General features: G+C 42.0%; 2 protein-coding genes across 3 annotated transcripts; one reads left to right on the forward strand and one right to left on the reverse strand.

Annotated features, from left to right (window-relative positions):
• Positions 1 to 13: 13 nt before the first annotated feature.
• sardh (sarcosine dehydrogenase) lies at positions 14 to 26,012 on the reverse strand. Of its 2 annotated transcripts, XM_085926098.1 has the most exons (25): positions 25,846 to 26,012; positions 25,218 to 25,411; positions 25,007 to 25,143; positions 24,746 to 24,924; positions 24,331 to 24,510; positions 24,135 to 24,258; positions 23,909 to 24,009; positions 22,973 to 23,077; positions 21,413 to 21,542; positions 20,943 to 21,029; positions 18,090 to 18,180; positions 17,853 to 17,994; positions 15,541 to 15,624; positions 15,293 to 15,406; positions 15,061 to 15,199; positions 14,117 to 14,230; positions 13,741 to 13,888; positions 12,006 to 12,099; positions 10,312 to 10,474; positions 9,925 to 10,093; positions 9,644 to 9,779; positions 7,907 to 9,537; positions 7,292 to 7,685; positions 2,279 to 2,457; positions 14 to 740 (listed from the first exon to the last, which is right to left on the reverse strand). In XM_085926098.1, the coding sequence occupies exons 2-22, from the start codon at positions 25,403 to 25,405 to the stop codon at positions 9,409 to 9,411; spliced, it is 2,754 nt and encodes a 917-aa protein (XP_085782224.1). In that variant the 5' UTR covers positions 25,406 to 25,411; positions 25,846 to 26,012; the 3' UTR covers positions 14 to 740; positions 2,279 to 2,457; positions 7,292 to 7,685; positions 7,907 to 9,408. The 2 variants fall into 2 exon arrangements, with proteins under 2 accessions (XP_085782224.1, XP_085782223.1); XM_085926097.1 differs by having other exon boundaries at positions 7,292 to 9,537.
• On the forward strand, positions 386 to 7,960 carry dbh (dopamine beta-hydroxylase (dopamine beta-monooxygenase)). Its single transcript, XM_085926104.1, has 12 exons — positions 386 to 763; positions 1,871 to 2,017; positions 2,232 to 2,489; positions 2,823 to 2,999; positions 4,292 to 4,394; positions 5,451 to 5,617; positions 5,810 to 5,953; positions 6,841 to 6,879; positions 7,159 to 7,218; positions 7,331 to 7,458; positions 7,528 to 7,687; positions 7,847 to 7,960. The coding sequence occupies exons 1-12, from the start codon at positions 386 to 388 to the stop codon at positions 7,958 to 7,960; spliced, it is 1,875 nt and encodes a 624-aa protein (XP_085782230.1).
• Positions 26,013 to 27,470: the final 1,458 nt, after the last annotated feature.

Consider the following 27,470-nt stretch of genomic DNA (forward strand, 5'->3'; position numbering starts at 1 on the left):
GAAACATGTGATATATGTTTATTTTTTTATTTTATTTTTTTTAAACGGACAAAGCAATAAACGCTGATGATTGTCATTGATAATGTCCATGGTAGATTTTGGACCAATTAGGGTATGGCAGATGTGCACCATCATGTTTGACCCAAGGGCATTCTGGGATACAATTGAATTGCGCTCGACAAATAATAGCATTAGTCTGCCTCAAAACAGACAAATCGCAAAGGGAGGAGTCTCTTAAAAAGCATAGATTGGGTACGAGCGGATGAGACGACGAGAGGAATGGTACGAGCTGTTGAGCTTCCGTGACCCGCGAGGACATTTTTCAACTTTCATATACTTTAGAATAAACTTGAGAAAATAAACAAACCCACGTCATTTTTCGGCCATGAGGATCCTAAGCAAAGAATTCCGCCTGCAGGACGTCACCGTCATGTATTTCACCGCCCTGGCCGCTCTCATGGTCATCCTCGTGGCTTCCTACCAGGCTCCCGCTCACATCACAACGGTGGAGCTGGCCCGTCCTGACTCGGAGTCATCAGAACCGTCGCCACCTGAGCTGCCAATGCCCTTCCGGGTGCTGTTGGACCCGCTCGGCAAGCTCCAGCTGGCGTGGAACATCAGCTACTCCCGCCAGGAGGTCTACATGGAACTGAAGGTGGCCGAGCTGAAGCACGGCGTGGTGCTGGGTATGTCCGAGCGAGGGGAGCTGACCGACGCTGATCTGGTGCTGCTTTGGGATTCTGGAAGAAAAAATTATTTTGGGGTGAGTCAATGGACAATATCTATCTTTACATTTAATTAAAAAAAAACAAACTATTACATTCAGTTTTTCACTTTCACACATTCCTGAGCAGTAGAAATGATTGAAACAGTAAATGAATAACACGAAGACATGATGTTGGTTGTTATTATTTCTCAGTGTCACATTGTGGGCCCCAGTGGAGCACAGAGCAGACCTCCATCAGGCTCCGTCTTCTAGTTTGAGACAAATCAATGGCAGGTGCACATGTGGTTTGATGGTTCGCTGGGTGGACACAAACATGACCTTTGGACCGGAGGCCATCCCGGCGCACAAATGACACCCTGCTAATGAAGGAGGAGCGCGTCGGTTTCAGCACACCACCTGTGCTGTCAACTCGCGGACATGTTTGGAAGCTGGCCGCCACAGCAAATGATCTATACACTGGTGGTGTACACAATCAATGCGATAATCAATTGGGGGATGAATGAGATCCCTTCATCTTCATTATTTATCTTACTGGGACCATTGGTCTATCCCAGCTGACTTTGGGTAAAAGGAAAACCACACCCCGGACTTGGCGCCAGTCAATGACATTGGTGTCGAACCTGAGGCCCGGGGGCCAGATTTGGCCCGCCGCCTCATTTTATGTGTCTCAAGCAAACTCAAACAGTTAAAAAAAAAAAATGCAGATTTTTATCTTACCATGTAAGACAAAATGTGAAGCAACCAACAAACGCAATACAACACCACACCACTTTTGTGGATATAAAATGGAGCAGTTGATATATTGTATCTTTGTGCATGAGGGCATAAAATAGTATATGGATGGATTTTGAGATGTGTGCAGGCTGTTACATTTGAGAAGAGTTATATAAGAGGAGGAACGAGATAAGTATAGCAATAGATCTTGGGAGCTATTCCAGACTAAAATGCGAAGAAAAATGTGAGAAAGATAACAAGTGGATGGATGGACCTGCCATAAAGCACACACTGTGGTGACAATGATAAGAATATATAGAATGAGATTTAAAGCGCTTTTAACACGTCATTAAAATCTATTTCCATGCAGTATGCTGAATGGTTTGGACGCAATTCCTAATATCTCCCATTTGTGGTGTTTTCCTTCAGGACGCCTGGAGCGACAGTGAGGGCAGAGTGACGCTGGATAGCCAACAAGACTACGAGTTGATAGAAGCCAAATGGAAATCCGGAGGCTTCTACTTGCTCTTCAAAAGACCATTTAGCACCTGTGACCCCAGAGACTACCTCATTGAGGTTAAATGAAATCATAAATTGAATTACATTTCAATTATTTTTCACTTTATTGTAACAATTTTCTCCTATATTAAATAAATATCAATGAAATGAATATAGATTTATGATTTATTTATTTTTATGTATTTATTCTTTTTTTATTTTCATTATTTATAATTTTATTCTCATAATAATTTGTGTTATTTTTATAACATGATACATTCGCTTTGCTTAGGAGGGAACAGTACACATTATTTACGGCGTCTTGGATAAACCACTTGCCTCACCGGAGGAGCTCAACCTCTCTCGCATCCACACGGGTCTTCAACGCATCTTGATGCTCCGCCCCGACACGCCGGCTCCCACGCTGCCCCCCGACGTTCAGACGCTAGACGTGGTGTCGCCCGACGTGGTCATCCCTACTCAGGAGACCACCTACTGGTGCTCCATCCACAAGCTGCCTGAAAAAATGCCCAAGAATCACATCGTCATGGTACGAGGGGGTGGCGAGGGGTGGAGATAGTTCACAAGCTGCAATTATACTGCGGCTTTTTTTGGCAGCATCTGGAGGAAGCAAACAGCAGATGGACTGTCATGCTTGGCAGGAAGAAGCGTACATCAAGGCAAATGCAGAAACACCATGAATTTTATTCCTGTCTGATTTACATACAGTATGCTTTACACTTTGATGACAGTAAAGTGACCTGATAGTTTGGCTATGAATTAAAAATCTGGTTTCATCAACCAGATTTGAAGCTTCAGCTGATAATGTTTATGAAATTCTATCGCTTACATAACGGGACATTTTCTTTCTTCTCCGCGTCAGTACGAGTCGGTGATAACGCCAGGAAACGAGGCCATCGTGCATCACATCGAGGTGTTTGAATGTTCGCCGGACAACGGTAACGTTCCCGACTACAGCGGCTCCTGCGACAACAAGATGGTGCCGGCTAAACTCAACTTCTGCCGGCACGTTCTGGCCGCCTGGGCCATGGGTGCTGAGGTATGATGAAATTTGAATTTTGGGCTATTAATGGTGGAATTTTGTGACTTAAAATGTGAAAGTCGGATCCTCCCAATAATAGAACCCGCCATCTAATAGGAGCAGCACTAGAAATTCAGTCCAATATTTTGGGGCGCAGTCCTCGACTATATTCATTGGAGACCAACTCCTACTCAAATAATATGAAAGCCGCCTGGAAGTATCTGCAAAAAGTCTATTATTACGGCTGTGCAGCCGCTCGCTATGTGGGAAGAAAATTCACACACAAAGCCTTGCACAGCATCACACACACAAAGACAAAAAAAACCCTGAAACATATTTCAAGTAGAAATTCCATTATACTCCAAAACATTTTGTGGTTAATAATTTGTTTTGTTTGCCGAAGCCCCGAGATATCCTTGGCCCCCCCCCCAAGTTAAAAAATCCTAGCTCCGCCAGTGTACAAGATTGTTTTAAGGTTATTGAAGTCTTGTAATATTTTTAAAGCTGCTTTAGTCTTGCATTACATTTAGAAAATTTAGTAGGCATCATCATGAGACTCATTTTTGAAATGGACACGATAAGGTATTAACAGTTTTCATGGAGTGAGGCTCTAAAGAGTCGAAAACTGCTATGGTAGACTAGTTGAAGTAATAGATAGTCGCTAAAGTTTAGCGTAATAAACAGAAGCTAGAGAGCAGCCAGCGGAGCGGGCCAGCAGGCAGTGGGGGGTGACACATAAAACAAAGAGGACAGCGGAACGGGGAGCCTGTCACCATATTTCTGCACTCCCCAGCCAGGCTGCTCTCTGATTGGATTATGTGTCAGCCAAACAAGAACAAGCGGGATGCCTCCCTTGCCTTCTGTGAGCGGTGAAGACGAGATTAGGTGGGAAATATTCAGGCCTCTTTCATCACCTCGTAATAGCGTTGTTCAATTCTCCCCGGCAGCGCAACAAAAAGAAATGCGACCTTGCAAAAATAAACACAAAGTTGTGTACGTGTGTGCGGAAGAGGCTTCGAGTCTTCAAATATTTTTTGCTTTGCCGATAAGGGAAATAACATTAGAATATAAAAATAACACTACGCAATTGGATCAACAGAAGGCATGTGCGCTTGCATCTGGTGCACGATTAAATGATGTATTAAGATTGAATCGAGATTTCCCGACGATAGTGATGTAGATACCCCGAATGCTTTTGTTATTTCATGGCACATCAGCGAGAAGTGGACAGAGCCATCTTGCGTGTTGCCAAAAATATGGCTTGTTTTCATTTGCGTATGTGTTTGGTCAATCAAAATATGTCTTTGCAGGAATTCTACTACCCTCTGGATGCAGGCCTCCCTATTGGTGGGCCGGGTTCCTCACGGTTCCTCCGCCTGGAAGTCCATTACCACAACCCTCTCCTTATATCGGGTAAAATACGGGGGCACGCATGTGATCACACACTCCAACAAGCAGCAGGAGAGTGTTGCTGAGAAGCTGCGGGCTAATTTCCAACAGAGCAATTCATTTAAAATTTTCCAGATGACGCTTTTTCATCTGGGCCATAGTCATTATTACAGACTATTCTCCTCAGGTGACCTTCAACACCTTGTCCGCATATTCTAGCTTTTTCATATTTCATATATTCTCACTGCTCTTTCATATTATTCTGTTCAACTTAGGGAAGTCCTACGGTTAAAATGCATCTTTTTTTTTTTTTATTAGCATAAACCACAACGCCTCTGTCATGTTCCAACGTTAGAGAGGAGTTTGAATGCTGTTGACAAACAAGCAAACATGTAGCGCACTGGGGAGATAATTATACTTGCCTCTTCTAATGGAGGGGGATGTCAATCAGCATCGTGACGGGGCTAATTCATGTGTTCCTTATTATCCATGACACAACATCTGGCAGGTTGACTTTTTTTTTCTACTATTTCATCAAATACCAAATTCAGTTTCTTACATTTTTTAGAGTATTTAAAAAAAATAATATTTATATTATTTTATTTATTTTTATTTTTTGGAGTGTTTTTTTTTATAGTGTGCCTAAATTACTGTGTGCGAAATAAGACAAAGAAAATGAATCTGTGAAATTATAGAACACAAAGCAGCACCTGTAATTTTTCAAAATTTCTACACTACTGGAAATGAAACCACTTTTTTACATCCGGCAGTCTGCTGGCCTAGATTGCGTGATGATGTTTCACTGGAAACTACATTGTGCAGCAGATTTAGTCATGACGACATTGTCTTTTCTGCCTCAAATTAATGACATCCTGAATTTTTCATCCCCCGTCATTCCCGCCTCAATATCCTCTAACAAAGCTACGAGAGGAAAAACAAGGCCCGCCTTGAATCATTCACTCATGAATGCTTACGAGTCCTGCTGAAATTATTCTGCCCTGCGAGCATGTGAATATGTTACAGGGAGTCAATGGAGCGCACGTGAAGCACATTAACGATCCGCGACGTCGTTGCGTGCAGGCAGACGTGACTCATCCGGGATAAGGTTACATTACACCCCCAGTCTGAGGCGCGACGACGCCGGGATCATGGAGCTGGGCCTGGTCTACACACCTATCATGGCCGTCCCACCTAAACAACACGCCTTCTACCTCACTGGCTACTGCACCTCAAAGTGTACACGCGCTGTAAGTACACACGACACATATTATCTGCAAAGTACCAATATTCAGTGGCGGAGCTAAAATGATTTCCTTGGGGGGGCCATGGGGAGGGTGAAGGATATCGCAGGGGGCCCGCAAAACATTTTTAAAATCTTTTTGGAGGTAATTATATTGAATGTAACAAGCTTGTCTATATGTCATCATCTGCTTTAATAGGCTTTGCCTCGTGGCGGTATCTTTATATTCGCGTCGCAGCTGCACACGCATTTGGCGGGCCGCGGGGTGCGCACCGTCTTGGTTAGGGAGGGTAAAGAAGTGGAGGTGGTGCAGGAGGATCAACATTTCAGCACACACTACCAGGTGAGCCACAGTAAAGCCTCTCTTGCATGACTTGCGTTTTTTTTCCACAGATTCAGTGGTGTGTTTGCAAATCTTTTTTTTACTTACGAAAAATAACATTATTTTTTTTATTGAGTCTATTCAATTTTATTAATCAGTAATGGGGATTGATTTGTAATTCTTTTTTTAGTTAATTTGATCTTTGTATGAAATTAGGAAAAAAACATTTGTCAGTATGAGTCAGCACATTCTCTATATCAACATCTGCTTTTGCTCTCATCATCGCAACAAATAGCAACCAACGCCTAACATCTGTTCTTTGCATTGCCATCTGAAGGAAGATGAATTAAACATACGAGGGTGGCGCAGAGGAACATCTGCTTGTGCCTTGAACATCACCAGCCCACCCGAGTGGTGCTGCTGTCTAAGTACTCAGCCTCATTAGGAATATTCCGACACGCCGTCAATGGACGTGCGAGCCGGATGATACTACGAAAGCTTCAAGTGCGGCAACGCCTTGAACAAATGCTTGGAGAGATAGAAAGGAATAGCGGAAAAATCTGAAAATCCATTTTTAGGAGTGCAGTCATTCTACTTTAAATTTATGAACACCCTTAGGTGTGCTAATTAATTATTCAGTCAATTAATCCTTACGCCATATATAGTAAGAAAAAGAAAGAACATCCTATTTCTACTCGGTTTCCTCCTGTAGTGGTTAAATTTAGTCGAGGTAAAGCATTTAATTCATTAGACTATTTGTGTAATGGTTTATTTAGGTTGTGTTGTAGAAAAGATATAAAACTATACAATTGTCATGGATATTAATTAGCATTATCCATTTCTTGATATTAATTTGAATTGATTAAATCTGGTTCCTTGTCCCTATTGTTTTTTTTTTCTTCTTATAGACTATTCGAGTTCTGAGGAAGATGGCAAACGTTTTACCGGTGAGTATGAAAAGAACCATGAATTTCAGAAAAAAAAATCTATAAATAAAACTCTAGTATTGACTTTACTATTGTAATATTTATTTTTACTCAAGAACATCAGAGTGATAGCAATCTCAAAGGGTCCCATTGATTTTGTAAGTTTAATAGAGTAGATTTTGGAACACGGCGGCATTTGGTGGCATAATGGGAAATCCATAAACTTTTTTTTTGCAATTTTGGGATTTTGTGCTTTGTGGTGCATACTAAAAAAAAAAAACGATGTGCTTCTCCTGACAGGGTGATGTCCTCATAACAAAGTGTACTTATAATACAGAGGATAGGGACAAGCCCACCGTGGTGAGTCGCCAATTACAACTCAAATAAAAAATTCATTCATGGATTCCTGTGCAAAAATTTGAACATTGCATACCTAGGTCATTTCATGTCTGTTTTTTCTGGGGTTCCTCAGGGCGGTTTCGGCATCATGGAGGAAATGTGCGTCAACTACGTCCACTATTACCCGCGCACTCAGCTGGAGCTGTGCAAGACCCACGTGGACTTGGACCACCTACAAAAATATTTCAGCTTCATCAACAGGTAGTGTGCAATCATCTATCCATCCATCAATCAATCAATCATGTACTTCCCTATCAATCAACATGTTAGATTCCAAGGAAAGGATCAGTGTGTTTGTGGCGACGAAGGTGTGACAGAGCAGTACTCCAAACTAGAGTGGGACGGCTTTGCCACGCAGGTGCTGGATTCCCTTTACAACACGGCGCCCATCTCGATGCACTGCAACCAATCCACTGCTCGCCTCTTTCCTGTGAGTCTCACAAACAAGCACCAAAATTTGACAGGCGAAACTAAGCTGAAATTTGAAATGGATAAATACAGACTCCATGATATGGGAACATTCGGTGAACAAAAAGGATACATAAAAAGCGAAGCGTGAAGAGTCTCCATCATGTGCTCCTTTTTCCAGGGAGATTGGGATAAGCAGACTCTACCTGTCGTAACCTCGACACTCAAAAAGCCGCCTTACCCTTGTGAGGTGGGCGCACGCCCCACCAATCGCCCTGATGTCCCCCCAGTCTGAGCCAAGCCAAGCGGGATGAGCCCAAGAAGGTTCCACTTTTGGGGCCAAGTTACACTGCATACATTGTCTGTGATCATTGATGACTTGCTAGTTTAATTATACCCTTATATGAAAATACACACTAGCTTGTTGTTTGGAGTATTGTGTTGATACAAGAAAAAAAAAAGGTACTGTGAAGAAAAATCTTTTTTTTTTAACTGCAGCTGTGAAAACAGACTAATTTTAAGCTCATGTGATTTGTAAATTGACCAAATAATTAATAATATATAATATATGGATGTTGCAGCAGTTGCCGCATTAGCGATATGGAGCAGCCGCTTGCTTCAATAGAAACACAATGAGACACAGTCAATCAAACAAGCAGGATTTATCCAATAGAAATTGAAAACCCGATAGGCCATTAGAAAGATGAATTGGCGCAGACAGACACGCTCATCTCAATTAAAAACCAAAGGCGCCACAATTCAATTTCTTTTTGTAAACAATTTTTCCACATAATTAGACAAGAAGTCGTTCACAGAAAGTCTCCAGTGGTTCTTATTTCATCCTGGACATTAAATGTAAAAGTGATTAAGACTGCATCAAAAAAATATATATATATGTTTTTGTGCTCAATGTCATTGAAGTCAGACTGAGCAAGGAATTTTTTTTTTTTTTTTCCTCTCCCTCAAGTCATGATTCTCATAATAGACATCAGTCATTTGTAATGTGACTCAAAGTGCCTGCAGGGTTTGTCGTGTGTAACTGGCGAATGTTATACCGTTAGACCGCATAGGATGGGCCACAAACAAGGTTAGCGATATACTACTAATGTATACTTTTGAAGTATCCTGCCACAAAAGCTGAAATTATCATTTGACTGAGAACAGAGATTGTTGTAAACCTCCAAATTGACAAAGTAAAGCTCTCATTTCACTTTAAAGCCGTTTTGATTTCATTTTGTCGTGTTTTTTTTTTTTTTTTTTGCATTTTATGGCCGTTATTTATTTTTTATTTTTTTTACTTCACTATTTCCAATGCAAATCAATCAATACATTAGTGTTAGTCTAAGTGAGCTGCTACCTTAGCAGTTGTGTTGTCTTGAGCGAATTACCCAGAAGAAAACCAATTATCTTGAATTTAGACCTTTCTAATCATCTACTTTGCTTTTGATCCTTTCAGATTAATTGTGTAACATTCTTGTTTTCGAAACAATTTATAGAATCATTTAATAAGTAAACTCGAGCAGCGACACATAAAAGCCGAGGGCGGAAATGACCCTTGGCGATGGCTCATTCCGATTGGATTCATTTCATCTCCGAACCATCAGCATTGATATCAAATCCCCATCCAGTCACAGCTTGAATAAAAGTTCGATATTTGCCAGAGATTTGATTGAAATCTTGCACCTGCAAGCCAAAACACGTGAGGCTCAGCTCAACCCCGAGCGGAGGAGGTTGACGTCCATATCAATGGTAGATGCCTTTCACACGCTTGTTCTCGGGGTCAAATGGAGATCTGACGTGAGGCGTGGCCTTGTACGTTACTCCCATTCTCTCCAGGGTGAACTCGCCACTCTTGATGAAATCAGTGCTCACCTGAAGATGGGCAAAAATGATATTGACGTCAAAACAAATGGATTGGTGATAAAGGTAGCACTGAAAAGCTTTCGACCCAACGCGAATGGTGAAAGATCATAATTACCACTCCGCCATCGGGATTGCGGATATATCCATAACCGATTGTCTTGTCGATATAGAATCCATAGTCAGCCCGCCGTAGGTGACCGACAGGGACGCCATTACGGAAGATTGCCTCCAGGCCAAACATTGGTACTTTCCTGTAAGTCAGAAAATACCCCAAAGTTAATTATCTTGGCACTTTACATGGGGGAGGCAGAGCCCCTGCAGACCCCCCCCCTTCTAGCTCCACCAGTGAACAGGATGTATTACAGTTAGATATAGTCTGATTCAAGCCCGACTGACTCATTGATGGTGAAGGAGACGATGCGTCTCCTGAGGCCTTCCTCCTTCTGCTTCTCCAGCCGATGGCGACCCTGGAAGGGGATGGAGCTTTTCAACTTGCAAGTGAAGGCTAGCCCCGCCTCCAGGGGCGTGTCATCCGGGCGAAGGTCGGCGTGCCAGTGGCGGTACCCTGACAAAATGGCGGGTGCTTATTATTCAACACAATCCTGCAACCTAATTACCGTCATTCCATTCATGGAACCGTTCAACTCTGCAAAAATACATTCAGAATAAAGAAAAAGGCCGTCCTACTCCGAAATGGTTTCACACTCCAGCTGAAGTATTTATATCTTCATAATAAGGCTAAATATGTTGATTGCTCCCAGCAGACTTGAGTGTCCACGTTACCTTTCTCTATACTGAGCGAATCGATGGCCCTGTAGCCTGAATTGACGATGCCGTGCTTGGCGCCGGCAGCCATGACGGCGAGGTAGACGGGAAGGCACGAGTCTTTGGGAACATGCAGCTCCCAGCCCAGCTCCCCGACAAAGGACAGACGCATTGCTCGCACCTAGAAGAGAGCGACAGACGAGGAGGCTTAGAAAAAGATGCGGCATGCCTACACACACACACACAAGCATTCTCCGCCAAACACAAGGACACAAATGCACACATTTAATCTCGAAGCTCCACATTGAATTGCATTTGAATAGTGTCTGTACACAGAGGAAGGAAGCCAGGAAGAGGAAAAGCAAAATGAATAGAAAGTATATAAAACATAGAAAATCAGGAGTAAAGATGCCATTATTATCTTTGTTTTATAAATGACATGTCAAAAAATGCCTGAAAGGACATTTAAAATGACATTTTGGAGTTGAAATGGTGGAAGACAGGGGAGGCGAAAAAGGACTTTTATGCATTTAAATCTGGCGAAAGGCAAGAGTAAAAAAAAAGAAAATCTGGATTTTAATAGAAAATGGAGCATTTGAAAATGGTCTGCTCTCCCTCCTATCATCATTCTCATCTTGCAATCTCTGCTGCAGAGATTTCAGGAATCCCAAAATGGGATGAGGATGCTAGATAAAATCTCAACAGCTCGTTCTTAGAAAACAGACACTGCATGACGACGCTGGGGCAGATTCGCTCACTTTACATGGTCCCTCATGGGAAATTGAATAGGAACAAATCTGCATTCCGAAATAGATTGTGTTAATCCTAAGAGGTCCCTCTGTATTTGAATAACACTTTGACAAGAAGGCAAAGCTCAGAGGATGGCCTGATAGCAAAAACGAATTAGTGAGCAAATGAGGAAAAAAAAAAAAAAAAGTGTGAAGTAAAGAGAGAAATGTCTCCAACAGTTTCCCCAGTGGGCGCTGTGACAGTTGGGCCATCTGGCCAGCCAAGGTTCACCCTGGGCCCCATATGTACATGTCACAAAAAGTGCACGCTCACAAATAATCTGCACGCTTGCCGCATCAAACGCGGACACACGTTGCACATGAGCAAACACAAACCAAGAACAATTCAAATGACCCAAAGCGGCACACTCGGTTCCTCCGGCGAGTTATGAGGGGGGGTTGTGCAGCCATTAAAATGTCACCCAGACAAGACCAGTAAGCAGCACAAGCAACACACTTGTGTACATGCGCAAACATTGCCAGAGAAATGCCGGCTCCAGTCACTTGTGCCTTGAATAATTTACGCAAGAGCAACCAAGACAGCGGGGCTCGGGCATGTGTTAGGCGCTGCATGAGCCGGAACAGTACGTTTGCTTTGGTCGTAGGCCAATGACACTGTTGGTCAGTTTCAAAGACCAAAGTTACACTCGTTCTTACTCTGACATACTGGCTGGGCCATTACAGAAAAAAAAAAAAAGATATTTAAATTTCAAAACTTGCTGCACATCATAGTTTTTCTATGACAGTGAGATGGCAAAATGAAAATCCCAACTATATTTGGATTAATGACCCCACCCCTAGTAGAAATTGAGCAGCAGTTGAGCTGAGAAGAAAATGAAATCAGGGTTATTTTCAGGTCATCACTTGCAATTAAAAGCCGAGCCACCGACCGTGTGCTCTGTGCGAGTACGTGCGTGTTCTCACCTGGTGGCCGGCCGCTTTGACAACTTTGTGGGTGGAAAAAGGAAAGGCTTCATTGCTGAGGTCTGTGTCCAACACTTCTTGTAGCACCTCTCGACTGGACAAGACGAGCAAACAAAAAATCATCAATAAGACCAAATATATTTGATAATTATTTAAAACTAACTCATGTGTTTTATACATTAAAAATAAAATATAAAATCTTATGACTTATCATTAAAATATATTTTTAATAAATTGTATTTATTTCTTTTATTTTTGTTTTTGTTTTTATTGTTTAAAACTAACTTATCAAGTGTTTTATACATTCAAAATAAAATGTTAAATGTATAAGCATATCAGTTTGTTAAAGAGGGCACAATGTAATATGAAAAGCGGCTTTTTATGGGAAGCTCACTTTGCCACACTTTGAAAATCCTGCTCTCATATGAGACGTATTACACTGAGATAGATGTGATAAGACTTAAGAAATAAAAGAAGAAGAAGAGGGGGGAAAAAAAAAAGAGCTCACGGCTCACAAGCAATCTAAAAAGGTGCTCCCGTGATAACCTCTCCCACTAACACACACGCACAAAATCGATATTACATAAAAATGAGTCAGCGGCAAAAAAAAAAAAAAAGCACTAAGTTTAGCTTCCTTTGCTTCTTGTACACTTTGAAGGGGGGAGGGGGGGGGGCAGTGAAAGAACTCAATGCCTCTGAAGGATATTTTTACAGGAGCAAAAACCAAATGTCAGGAAGCCACAAGTGAAGTTGGGGGAACATGTTGGATTTTTCTCAAAAAAGCAATCGATGAAGTCGCAGGCGTGCAGTGGTGCGTGCGTGTGGGGGGGGGGGGCTGTCGTCTCACTTCTGCCCTCCCTGAAGCTACGTTTTGTTCATTGAACTCGAGAACACAAGAGGAAGAACAATTAGCTATAAATAAGCTGTGAAAAGGTTGCGTGTGCTCCTTTCTTGGACATCCTAGCTTATCCGTGTATATAAAATATTTTTATTTCAAACGACTTTGGGGGTTCCATTCAATCGTCTTTGGGGGGGGGATTGCACCTTGAACTTGCACAGTAAGCTTGTTGTTGATTAATAGTAGCGTGCATTCAACATAACACAGCACTTAACTTGGTGTCCGACTGAATTCTCACGAGACCGCTTATTAAACACGGCCTCTCATAATTCCAATAAACATGCAAAACGTGCACATTAATTATCATAACTTCACCACACTTCCATTCTCTGAAGCTAAAACATGCCTTAATTACTTCATATGTTCACACCAGTCAAGAGCCACTCAATAATTCCCATAGTCAACATTCAATTAGTTGTGTGAATCTATAATGAAATGAACACACACACACACACACAAATACACACATACGGTTTTAGTGTGACAGACTCCTGGAGCTAGTGACGCACTCGATAGTGCTTTGACGCAAACGTTCACAGCAAGAGGAGAAGGTGGAGGGCGGGTGTTGGGGTGAGGAGAAGATTAGAAGAGTTGGTTGAGGATAAAAGAAAAGTGCGGCAGGGGGAGAATATAGCAAGATCAAGAGAAGATGGAAAAAAAAAAATACTCCTCAAGGGGATGCCATCAACACAACATATAAGTAGAGCAGAATGTGACTGAGTGCGAATCTAATGATTGAAGGGGATTCGGAATATGCTTAAAAATGTTTCTTTTTGATTTGAAATCGAGCCGAGTCAAGTCCAATGAATAGCTTGAGTGCATGTTTGCCCACCTTACCTCTTGGGTCCCTGGATGCTGATCATGCCCATGTCCTCTGAGTGGTCCGTTAGCTGGCAGCGGAAGCCCTGGTCTTGGAGAACGCTTCGAATGTGGTTCCAGTTGTGCTCGGCAACGCCGCCTCCGATGGCTAGGTAGTATGCATCGCCTCCGGTAAAAAAAGATCAGAAATTCAACGACTTTAAAAAAAAAAAAAAAAAAGTCACTTTATTGCTTAAAAGAAAAAAAATAGACAGGTAGACACAACCTGTAATTTAACAGTCACAAACGCCTTATGTCAATTTTCCAGAAAAGGTGGGTAGTCATTTGAAGGACAAATGGAACAAGATATAATGACACTAAAGACAGGATTTTTTCTTTTTTTTTTTCAACTTACCATTTGACTCAGGTGCCAGCGGGAGGTTAGCGGCCTCGGATTCAAGTCTGCTGACTGTTAGATCAGCTTCCGTCCCTCCTCTTGAATTCAGCATGCAGGTGTACACAGTGGAACCTGCAAAACACACACAGAAAATCCAGAAATACACAAAGACAATTAAAATTTTTTTTAAAAAATCAAGGGTATTAGAATGAAGCTGTATCAGAAAAAAAATGCTCCTGTATTTTTATTTTTTTAAGTTAGCTCTATACATTGTCAGAGCACCTTTGAGAAACAAATTTTTTGTTTATCAATAGAGAGCGATTTCTTCAAAGGCCTATCCCAATACCTCAAAGGAGAACACATCAGATCTGCCTCGTTTGTCTTGACACACTTTTGAAGCCCGTGTGCGATTCCTGGCAGCAGTGTTTGTCAGAAGCTCTACCAATAAAACGTAAACCCTTTTTTTCTTTTTTTGGTTTTTGTTCAGAAGCTAACACGGCTGAACGTGAACCCCTATTAAAACGGAAATGTCAACCGAGCGCATCGCAGGCGGAAAGAGTCACCGCGAGACCGCCGGCGACATTGTGTCGAATGACATCTGTGTATAATTTCAAGAGACATAAACGTCACCCGGCTGACTGGGGGACGTGTCCTTCAGCCATCACGCACAGCAAAAAGGTGATTGACATAAAACATCACATGATAGACATCTTGTCTTCTCAGTCTCTTCTGCCACAAACAGTTGCTTGGATCAAACTGTTGGCTGCAGTTTTTTTTTTTTTTTAATCAGAGGAATGCCTCGCTAAGTGATAAAGTAAGCTGGCTTCCATTTCACAACAACTCCGAATACTTAATTGGAGGTGATTGAGAAAATCTACTGCTCATTCTGAAACTGTCAATCCTTCTCCACCATCTGTCGCTACCTTGCACGTATGTGAGATGCGTTGGCTAGTCACACCGACCTGGCTTCTTGTTGACATCGGCAGTGAACAGCCAATCGGCTGCTTTCTTGGCATCTGGACCGGTGAGATAGAACTTTCCAAAGTAGGACATGTCAAACACGGCAACGGCGTGCCTGCACGACAGGCACTCGCTTTTGATCTGCATTTGGGGAAGACGAAAAAAAAAAATCTACCGTGAGCACTCAAGAACCAAAACGCTCATATCTAACCCCATGGCTAAATTCACTCTTACCACATCGTGATGCGGTGGGAAGTCAAAGGTGTACTCCTTGCCCAGCAGCTCGTTGTATTTATACTGCTGATTAGTCTTGATGTCGTAGGCGCCGTAGTAATCGTAATCTTTGACCTTCCCAACGACATAGATGAACACAAACGAGGAGAGGGATTTGGAATTACTACTACAAACTACATCCCGTACTGGGATTAGTTTGGATTTGACCATGCTAATGTGGTTTTAATATGTGTGTGTGTTTGTCTTACGGGAGCTTGTCCGTCCTTGGTGAACCAGCCCGGTCTCTCCCAGCCGTGTCTCTCCTGGAAGACGCAGCCTTGCTCTGTCAGCACCTATGAAGCAAAGCCAATCAACAGTTAATATGGAAAGCTCAGGGTATGATAGTCAAGTGAGTCGGATGTACGTATCTACAAACTGGGAGTTTTTTTTTTTTTTTTTTGTGATTTCAAATAAGAAAAAAAAAAAATTGTGATGGTAGTTGAATATTGTGGACTTCGAAACACTCCTTTCCAGTAATATATTTATGTGTTTCCTTTTAAAACTGTGAATCATGCAAGATTACGCCGATAGCCATCCGGGATCAAAATATCACTGTCTGACTAAAATCAATAAGCGCACAAATTACATAAAATGTCTCTTAATTTTTTTTGGGATATGATGGAACACGTCGGAATAAAATGCTTCACCTCCTCCTCGCTGGAATTGACAATCGCCCACAGTTGCTTACTGTAGGTGTCTGTTGCGTTAGCCGTCTCCTGCCAAGCCTTCCCACACCGAGCTATATTTACCATCTGTGCTACACAGCAAACGTGCAAGCGGCCACGTCAGAGGAGGCCACAGTTAGTCTTACAAAAGCGGGCTCACCGTGCCTCCTAAAATGACTCCATCTAATTAGTTTCAAAGGAACAAGTGAACACTAAGTACCTCTATGTTGTGGTGAGACCAGTATCGCACACACACACACACACACACACACACACACACACACACACACACACACACACACACACACACACACACACACGACTCATTTAGACAATAATGGACTTTTTTTTCCTTTTTTTTTTTTCCCAGGGCTGCTACTAAAACTGTCAACACTGCTCACCGGCTGAAGGAAGGCCAGTTGCTAGGTGATCTCTCTTAGCAAGTGATTAGCGTGGGTCTTAAAAGGCTCCGAGACGAAGGTTAGAGCAGCCTAGTTGCACAGGAAAAGTTACTTACAAACACATGCACGTTAAGATGGGGGTGGAAAAGGTGCCGTAATTAGGATGGAGAAAGCCGACGTTAACACGTGACTACTCGGGCCGGGGAAAAGTACAACGGGAGCATGAACTTGAGATAATGCGTAATTGCGTTTTGGAATTATCCAAGCAAATTTGAGTGCGGTACATGGCAGAGACCAGCAGAGGCAGTGTTGAGTCTAAACTAGTTTGCTGCAGATAATTGGCAAACATTGCCTCCTTCCTTTGCTGAAGTAATGAGCTCCCATATAAGAAAAAAAAAAAAAAGAATTAAAAAAATAACAGTCGACAGTAACAAACGTTAGTTAACGCAATCTGTTGTGCAGAAAAACGCTGAGCAGCATGTACAAGGACAGACCCTGTCAGACAACGTGGCAGTTAAATGAAGTCAGCAAAGAGGAAGCAAGACTAAGTGGGCCATTAATGTTTAAATACGACGGCAAGGATCCATTAGGAATTTGTGTCGGACGTAAAGGGAAGTTGAAAGACATGCGAGAGTCGGCGAGTGGAGATAAGTGTGTCATTTATAGTCGCCGTGGCGGGATCGCATTAATAAACGTAGCCACGGAAGAAGAGTGACACGGCTAACTGCCTTCGGCTTCAGCCTCAATGGTTTTTCTGACCGCATGAAAAGGCAACAGAGGGTGAAAGGATGAAGGAGGGACGGAGGGGACAAATGACAATGACAAAGGAATTAAATGAGACAGACGCTGGCTAGACAACAAAAAAAGGAGTCAAAGTTTGACGCGGGAAGACATTCATCACAAACGCGCACGTTGACTGCAAACGATGCACCGACAAAAGGTGTGGTACGCCTTGTTATTGCCGACCAATTATTTTAGAAATCATTTTAAAAAATGGCAACAAAGAAGAGAAACATTCACTTCTCTCAGACCGACTGGCTGGCTGCCACCGGCTTGTCACTTGTGATGAAGTCTTAAATCTCAATTGTCCACTTGTGTGATAGTCAAAGTTAAATAATCAGATCCAGGATGTTTATTAGCCCTTCTTACTAACATTCAAATAGAGAGAGTGTTTTGTTTTTAACAAATGGTTCACTACAATTAATTAAGCTAATGTGCTACTGATTGCATTTAATTTCCAGTGGAGTTAATGAAGATTTTAATGTGGTGACTCTTTGGACTTTGGATTTAATACCTTCAAATACAAATTAATCTCAATGGGAAATATTGTAGGCTGCTGCCAGTGTGTAAAGCAAACAAAACTTTTCATAATATCAGCCTTTCCGTCAGCAGGCATTATAAAATATGCACCAAGTGTTTGTGCTTGTGAAGCATAAGTCAAAAGCTGTCAGGTACCCGATGGAACGGATCCTTCCTCATGTTTCTGCTCGCCAAGGGCTCATCAAACGGGAAAACCACCGAGTAATTCTTGGCGTACGACTCATGGCTCCGCTCTCTGATCCAGCGTTGGTTGTCCGTCAGCGAGTTATGGAAACGCCTGACGTGAAAATCCAAACGAGCAAAGTCACAATCATGCAGATTGAAAATATTTGCCATTATGATACATTGGTATGTTTTTTTTGCTGCACATACCTAATATCATATCCATACATGTCCTTCTCAGGCCGGCCGTGGATAATCCAATGAGCTAGCTCGCGACCGCAGCCACCTCCCAGCATCATACCTGGAAAAAAATGAGTGTATTTAAATTCATTTCCATAGTCAAAATATCGCTAACATGAAAAATAAGCAAACAGAAAGTGAATCAAATTAAAAGAGAAACTCACATTATGATTTTATTGTGACCTCCTCAAAAAACAGCATTTGGGAAGTTAGTTGACCCCGACACTAACTTCCAATTTAGTATTTCAGCCATCTTGGTCCCAACAGAGCAGCATTAATGAGTTTTTCCCTCAAAGCGCCCCCCCCACCCCCTCCCCTTTGGTTCCCTTCTTAGCAATTTGCATATGTGTGTGTGTGTGTTGCGACACAGCATCAATATGCAGCAGCGCAACCCGAGTGGCCTTGCATCTTTCTTTCTTTCATCCCCCCATCAGCGCTTTCTCTCCATCGAAGATCATTTCACACATCTGCCAGCGTCGTCACTCCGGGGTCGGGCCCGGAGGTGGACGTCTGAACGGATGGATGGTGGGGAGGAGGAAAAGCGGGATGACAGAGTTCTCCCGAGACACTTGGACAAGCAGCGGGGCGAGGTGGCACTGATAAATGTCACTCGAGATAACCGGGGCTGACGTGCGAGAACGCATCGGCGTGCGAGTGTTGGTGCGTCCACTCATCTCGTCAGGACTCCTCGTTTCCTACTCGGCTGTCTGCTCGCCGCTCTATTATCGTTAGCTCGTGCTGCGCAAACATTTGTTCCCCGCTGTGTCTCTCTCTATCTTTCTCTCCCGCTCCTTTCTCGTGTGGCGCTTTTACAAACGCTCAGAAATTGAGTTTAAATAGAGAGACTGGGTAGCCAAGGAAATGATGGGCACAACATACGAGAACATTGTATCAAATCCTCTTTCCGTGTATTTCTTTTTAAAAGCAGCTGAAGAAAAATGGATGACAACTCCAATTGTAACCCAAAATGTCAAAACTTTCCTTCGGATAATAACACGTTGGTTGTATTTCCGCATTCAAGCCATTTATTCCCTTCTCCTGCAACACTTTTGATAATACCTCTGCCATTTCTTCCAAAATAGACACAAAGCAACTAGTTATAGCCGCTTTCTTTGTCCTAACCACCATCTCGCTGCAATAATAAGCTAGCATGCATGCGACTGCCCGCTTTGGCAAAGACCCCAACTTCATCCACAGCTGTACAACGCATGGCTTCCTCTGGTTGCACACAGCTTGATGGGACCATGAAGGGCAGCTGGGGGAAGGCTCGTGAGTCAGTTGGCATACATTGTTCCACCCCCATAGAAAAAAAAAAAAGGCAAATGAGAGGGCACTGTAGCCCAGATGCATTTTCCACAAACAAACAGTCATTACATGCCTGACCTCATATAAACTTTGAGAGTAGAGCGCCACAAATGATAAGGTTATATTGATATTTTTTCTGTGATTTAATTTTCTGAAATTGGTAATACAAACCATCATGCAGGTCTTGATTAACTTGTTATTGTGGTTTCACTTTTTTTTTTTTTTGCATTAGCGAGTCAAAATCTGCTAAAAAAAAGCATTGCAGCACTCAGACTAATTGCACTTATTACTTTTCTAAAAGCATCACTGCCTAATGTACAGGCAATTTTTAGTACCCTACCAAATATCACTGAGATGAAGGTGCTAATTATTGAGATTATATAAAATGGGGCGACATGGCAACAGCCATCCAGTGGTTAAAAGCAATTACATGCCCATAATCATCACTACAAACAAAATCTCTTAAGAGTTCTGACCGATGCTCTGACATCGCCCAGGTAATTCAATGTTGCCTGGCAACGAGTACAATTACTGAAAAGGAAGCACTTGAAGCAAGTGCTGAACTTTAGCCCGCTGGTTTCTCCCAAACCCAAACAGAGCGCCAAGTAAGCCGCTGTGTGACGTGAATGTGTTCTGTGCGATAAGAGATGTGAGATGAGACGGCGGCCGGGCGAGAGGGGGGGGGGGTGCATTTTTCAGAGAGAGACATCAGAGCAAGGATTTCATAACGAGACTTCAGCTTTAGCCCAGGCTAACGGTGGATTGTTTTGTGGGTACTTTCTCTTACGCCGATAACTTTAACATTTACACCTCCGCACGATGCATCTTTCTTGACGCTGACATTTCTTCATGTCTCAATTCAGGGGTGAACTCTGTCAAGTCACTTAATGGAATGACACTTTTAACCCGAGGCACTTTTGGATTACTTTGTGCCTGTCAGAGTTCAGGTATAATAGTGGGGAAGATTAAAGGTCATTAGTAAATTCAGAATAATCATTTGGTTATGTAATGTTTTTTTTTTTTTTTTGGTTTTAATCACCTTATTTATGATTTCTGGCTAATGTGTGACTATGAGTGATAAGAAAACAGGCACAAATATAATGTAAAAATATACAATACTGTATAAAATACAACAAATGTAAATAAAACCATTCCATGGGAAATTTATAAATTACAATAAATATAAAACCTGCACCCTAAAAGTCACTACTTTGATGCCACTGCAGAATGTGGTACTTGATTAAAGTTATTCAACCCTTTCAGCTATTCTCTTGAATTTCTGTAAAGACCATCAACCCTCAAATTCCTGCAAATGTACATTTCTGTTGGCAAGAATTATTTCTTTAGGAGTATGCTTCATTAAAATTCCCTTCTTTGTCAAATCTCATCTTGCTGTTGACTTACAAAACGAGAACAACATGTAAATATGCACTGCTTTGCAGGCTACCAAACAAATAACTTTGTTTACTTTTACCCAACCTTGTGCAAAATGTGTTGTTGTACAAAAAATAAACGTACCAGCACTGTTGAAGCCACAGCCCAAAAAGAAACCTCTGACCTCTGGAGCCTCTCCCATTAGCGGCTTATGGTCTGCTGTGAAGGATTCTGTAGAGAAAAAAAAAAAAAAAGACAGAATGTTTACATTACACTAGCAGAACAAAACAAACATTACTGATAACTCATATTGAATATATAAAATATTGGCATACTATAACAAATTTATGGTCATTACCATTTCATTTAAAATTCCCTTAAAGTAGGCCTACATGGTGATGTCATCAGACTGATTTTCAGACAGACAGATCTTCCTAAACCCATTAGTCTCCCCTCATCACTCATTTGCATTTATTATAATCTTTCCATTTTTCCATATTTCCATATTTATTTCTTTGAAATTAGGTATGAGTGTTTCTGGGAGAAATCCGACTCGGTAGAATCACAGATGGAATCTATTCATTTCTAAATTCTTTTTCTGGACATTTATGTACCTGGTCCACAGACAGTGGATTTAATACCAGTCTGTTCTAAAACAGGAACTCTGTTGATAGCGCCCTCGATATGTTGCATGAATACATCCCAGTCCAAGTCAAACAGGCTGAAAGCAAATTTATCAGAAACCTGAAAAAGAAAAAAACAATAAACATATGCCAATCATAGATTCTTATTCATTAGAAAATGGCAAATTTCAAAACATTTTGAAAACATGTTTACTGTTTCGGACAGAATTCAAAAACGATGCAGCCCAGGAGCTTTGTGTTCTTACGAAGCACAGCTTGCTCAAGTGAAAATTGCTTTTGTCCAATTGAGCACAGTCCTCCACGTTCTTCCCGAGACATCAATCCTCCTTACTTTGCCCTCTATTCTCGCTATTGCCGTCTAACTCTCATCTCCTCTTTCTCCTCTAAAGCGATCAAAGCCAGCGCTCGGCTGCAGAACAAGGAGGAAAGATTAAGAAGTGACTCCGGTACGCATGAATCACGGCATACGCCACAAAGACGTAAAGTCACGAAAGATGAAGTCGAACTGTTTGATCGAGTCACTTCGGAAAGCAGTCACACGTAGGCAATTTGCATTTATGGGCCATACCATTAGGTACACCAACAAAAAAGAATCAACCCAAACTAAGGAACTGTTAATCTGCTTTGATAAAGAGATAAGAAATAAACACACCCAATCCAACTTTTCTAGAAATAATTTCTCTTTGTTCAACTACCTTCGCCAGCAACATAGAGCGACAGGAATAATGACTGAATGTTCTTTCAGGGTGGTACTTAATTAACCTGTGCACTCCGTTTTTTTTTTTTCCACTTCGATAAAGGTCAAGAAAGAAAACATAATTTAAAAAGTTTCAAAAAGGATGACAGCATAACAAATTGCACACCCGCTGAGTGTTTGAGTCAGTTGAAAGAAGAACAGATTAAACGGGCGAGGATGCGAAGTCGACAGAATGAGCTACGTGATGTATTTGATTTTTTTTCATTCACGTGATAAAAGCCGACGCTCTCGCTAAGGAACATTCCACGAGGATGAGAGATTTGTACAACTAGGAGTAAAGAGATTCATTTTGATGTCTGCATCAAAAGTAACCCCCTGCGGTATTGCGCCGCGTACAATTGTGTAATCAGGGTGAAATAGAAACGCCTTCTGAAATTGTTTGAGGATGTTGAGATGCCAGTTTATGATGTCACTGCTGAAATACAATGATGACATCATACAGCACATTAAGACAGGGGTGTCAAACTCATCACGTCGTAGTCATAGTTTCCCTCGGATGGCCATTATTTACAGTATAGGCTACACGACAAACTGATTAGTTTTGAAATTGAGACTAGTAAAAAAAAAAAAATCAAATAGTTTAAATGGTAATATAAATAGCTAACAATATCCCTATCTTTAAAAAGTGACAACAATTTGTAATTTTGTAATGACTCAAAGTCGATGTAAAATGTGTCTATGCGGGCCACATAAAATGATGTGGCGGGCCGTATCGGGCCCCCCCGGGCCTTGAGTTTGACACCGATGCATTAAGAGGTAACACGACCGTTTACCTCATCCCAAAAGATCGGGTTTTGTTCGTAGCCACCCACGGACAAGGCGTCGCCTTGGAGACGCAGGTACACCGATGCATCATGGTCCCTCACATTTGGCATATTCTGTACAGATGGAGCAAAATGTTATAGAACACCACAAAAGAGAAAGACAAAAGAAACTGCCAACTCAGGCCACTTTCAAGCAAAGGTCATCGTCAGGCTCGAGAGACAACTAAGACATTGCAATAGGTAAGCAGAGCTGCATTCAGATTCTGAAAAGCGACACTTTATTGCTGAGTGTGAACATTGTGGAGGTGTTTTCAGTCTAATGTAAGAGCTCTCCCCACAAATGAGGCATTTATCATTTCCATTTAAAGGGTAACACAATTTACAACCAATAATACAATGGATGAGAAAAAAATATATGTTGTGAATCAAAACTGTAAACTCACCAAGAAAAACTTGACTATCATCATAAATCAGTGTGACAAGCAAATCATTTTTCCCCTGACAAAATATGACCGGTTGAGTCGCCGCCGGCTGGCCATTAGAAAGAAAGCACTTTTTAGTGACTGTGCCTACTTGATTCCATTTTATGAAAGCCTATGTGTGCGAGCGTGATGGAGCAGTAATGCTGCCTAAGCTCCTCTTAAACTAGATAAGAGAGACGAGTTCTGGCTTAAAAAGCATCAGCCTCTGGAGGATGAGCACTGTTACACATCTGCCCACTGGCTCGGTGCACATTTGCTAATTTGATACACATGACAAAGTTAAGTAGTGTCACTTTAGGTAGGACTTGTAAATACACGGCCAGCCTAATACAATTAGAATATGTACACACATAAAAAAAATACCCACACAAAACCAGCTGAGGTTTTGCATTTAAATGGTTACAGTGCCCTCTGCTGGTTGGATCAAGAATTTCTACCAACTAGCATGGTATAAAAAAAGTACCTGAATGCCTTCAATTCTCTCTGTGACCACGTAGGCGTGATGCATGGCAACGAGGGGCACCTTCACTCCAGCCATTTTCCCCAACTTGTTGGCCCACACTCCTGTAACATACCAACATAAATGTCACCTTTTATTTTAAAAATATGCAATGATAGCACTCCTAACTTTAGCATTTACTTATTTGCATTTTTTTTTGTATCTGACACAAAAAATCTAATTGCCCGACCTGCACAGTTGACCACACACGGTGTCTCGATGGTGCCGTGCGGGGTCTCCACTGCCTTCACTCTGTTTACCCCGAGGTCATCCGCTCGCACTTTGATACCGGTAACAGGGCAGTTCTCAATCACCTGATTTAGGAGGGCATCACAGAAATGCTAGCTATCGGCATCTTGTGATATAATACGATGAGTAAATGTTACCGTCGCTCCCCTAGCAGAAGCAGCTCTGCTCAGGGTGGTGCAGGTACCCGCAGGATCCATGGTGCCATCTTTGGGCACGTAAAGGGTCCCATAGAGGTCATCGACGTTCATCAGAGGATAAAGGTCCTTGGTCTCAGCAGGTGACAGCACATGGGATTCGATACCGTAAACTTTCCCCAGCTAGAAAATAGAGAGTGGTTATGAAAAGAACCATTTTCAACATTGGATCCAAATATGCAAGAGGAGTCTCATTGCACGAGTTGAACTTGAGACTCTTGGCAGCGGTCGACTCAAAGTAATCAAAGCAGTTCTTATCGACATGTATCGACATGTATAGAACCAAACAGCAATTTTATTTTGAAAGCATGCAACAATTGGCAGTTGTGTGACAAAAGGTTCCAATCTGGTTTCTCACCGACATGAGACGTTTGTACTCATCCAGACGTTGCTTATTGGAGGCGATGAAGAGTCCTCCGTTCTGGATCCAGCCGGTATGGAGGCCCGTCTCTTCCTCTAGGTCTTTACTAATGACGTTACGCGTGTGGGCCAGTAGCTCCACTTCAACGTCGCTCGGGCGGAGCTGCCACAGGAGGCCTAGAAGAAAGGCCCTCTTTTTGGTCAATGCACCTTCTCAGTCACAATGCCCCGAGCAAGCCCAAAGTTGAAGACTATTAACCCGCTGTGTGCCAGGTAGTTCCAGCAGTTAGTCGGTCCCTCTCCAGCAGAACCACATTGGTCATGCCCATTTTAGCAAGATGGTAGACAGTCTGACAACCCAGACTTCCTCCACCGATCACCACTACATCAGCTGACCTGAATAAAGAAGCAGGAGAACAAATTATTGTGACATCATAACAACCACGTGGTTGATCTTATCGACGCAAAACCTCGGTAAAGGTTTAGTTGGCCCGGATGTGATCGTGTCATCTTGTTTGAGTGTCTTCTCATAGGGGACGCTCTTCTCTGTGGTGTGCTCGGAACTGTAGGTCCGACAACTTGTGCGGCACAATGGGGTGGTGACCCGGGGGCGCGCCGCCGACACCAATCGCCTAACTGCAGTCCCAACAAAGGCCATGGCCCTCTGTGGAGTAAAGAGGCAGAAACCAGATGACGTCACGAAAATGCGTGCAGTGTGTGTACACTCTGTCAGTGTACTTATATTTAAGTACGAGTGCATATAAATATATGTATAAACGCATATAAAATAAAAACAATTAATACGCTGTAAATCTATTACTGCGAGCTAACTATTTATTTACAAACTTTCAAGCTAAGCTGAGGAGGGCTGTCAGATTTTTCTTCACTGTGACCAAGAAATGCTGACGAGAAGAAACGAGCTTTAATGATCGTTTGCCTGCACTCACAGTTCACCTCGAAAGGTTTGCAAAATGCATGTAAATAAAGTATTGCAATGACTGGAAAGCGTCGATCATGCAGCACATGCAAGCACAAACAAGTCTGATCGGCATTACGTGGCATACAGATGCAGCAGCCATGACACTTGTCAATACTTACCGGAATGAATAAAATGAGCAAGTTCAAAAAAAAAAAAAAAGCTTTGGAGCTGTGTAAGTATGTCCAGAGGAAATCAATTACATGTAAAATATCGGAGACTTCCTGGCAAGCCACATGGACATATGTCCACAACGTGGAGCTGAGTACTCGTTGGCCACGCCCCTTTCCTGTTTACGAAACGAGTGGTGTCAACCGAACCGACCGATCATAAGGTCAAATTCCGCCCGTTTTTTTTTTGCTAAATGTATAACAGAAAACCTAGTCTGTGAACATTAATAATTACTCTAGAATTATTTTAAGACACGAAATTGCAAATGATTACATGCAGACATTTTGGAGTCAAAGTGAATTCAGAACATAGTCAATGCAAAATAAAATGCTCGAGTAGGCCATTAAAACTTCAAAAAAATGCATGCAAAACATATGTGTGAAAGCCCTACCTGCAGCCAGGCAGCCAATGAGGAGCTTACTTCAGGAAGCCTCCTGCAGAAGTAGGTTCTTACCAGTTGGAGTACACGGCGACAGGCCGAAAGCGGTGGAATCTCACAATCTTCTGCATTTGTGCCTGTGAAAATTAACCCAAGGAACCTTTGAACGGAACCCTTTGAATCCTAACCATGGTCATGGATAACAATATCTAATCTGGACTATTATATATCAAGTGTGCACCGTCAACAAGATTAAACTCAAAATTAGGACATTTGAGTTTGGTAGATTGTCTTATTGTAACAATTGTATAGGGGTGGAAAAAAAAATCTCTTATTACTCACATATCTATCTCATGACATTGACCTAAAAATAAATAATTTACAGACACAGCAAATGTGTGTGCACATGAATGCACTTGTAAATTCTTCCACTAACAACCCAGGCTAAACTTAGCTACTGTCCACCTATTAGTGTAGCTACGGTGCCATCTTGTGGCAAGTGAAGGTTCTTGCAAAACAGAAAAAGAATCGAACCTAATAAAATACATTTATTTTTAGTTTACTTTAGTTTGCAGATGAACCTCACTCAATCCGGTTAGAGTCGCTCTGTTCCAGATGAATCTAGGTCATGCAAACCAGATAGGTGGCTATGTGAGCAGCTGGGGTGTTGCTTGGAGGAGAATTGCACACATGGATGCAACCTGAACAAGGTTGAATGGAAATATGATCACAGATGCATAGCAACAGAAAATGGTCATGATTCAGCGAGTAAACTTCAGTTGATCATTAATAAGAAGAAGCCAATTAGCCCCTTGCACAATACGAGTTCACACTCTTTCAGATGATACAATAATATTGTTCAGACCCAGTTAATAGTTAGTTGTGTGCTTATTGCAGACTGCTAAATGTGCTCTGACCAGTTCAAATTTCAGAATTGTTTATAGACCCTGCAGATAAAGACGGAAAGTGCTATCGAGTGCAAATGTGTGTCATTGGAGGCAAATTTCCCAGATCGCAGTCCTCTGATATCATTTGCCACCAAACCCCCCAAAATGTTTCTTCAATCATTAACACTGATCCAACCAAGCTATTTTCAAAATTTTAGATTGGTCAAGTTTGTAAAAATAATACTCATGTGTGAAGTTACCAACAGTGTGAAAAGATTGTAAATCAACAACAAAAAGTCACAGTCAGACA

Source organism: Syngnathus leptorhynchus, chromosome 12 (genome assembly GCF_054491065.1).
Source record: "Syngnathus leptorhynchus isolate UIUO chromosome 12, UIUO_Slep, whole genome shotgun sequence".
Classification (NCBI taxonomy): Eukaryota; Metazoa; Chordata; class Actinopteri; order Syngnathiformes; family Syngnathidae; genus Syngnathus; species Syngnathus leptorhynchus.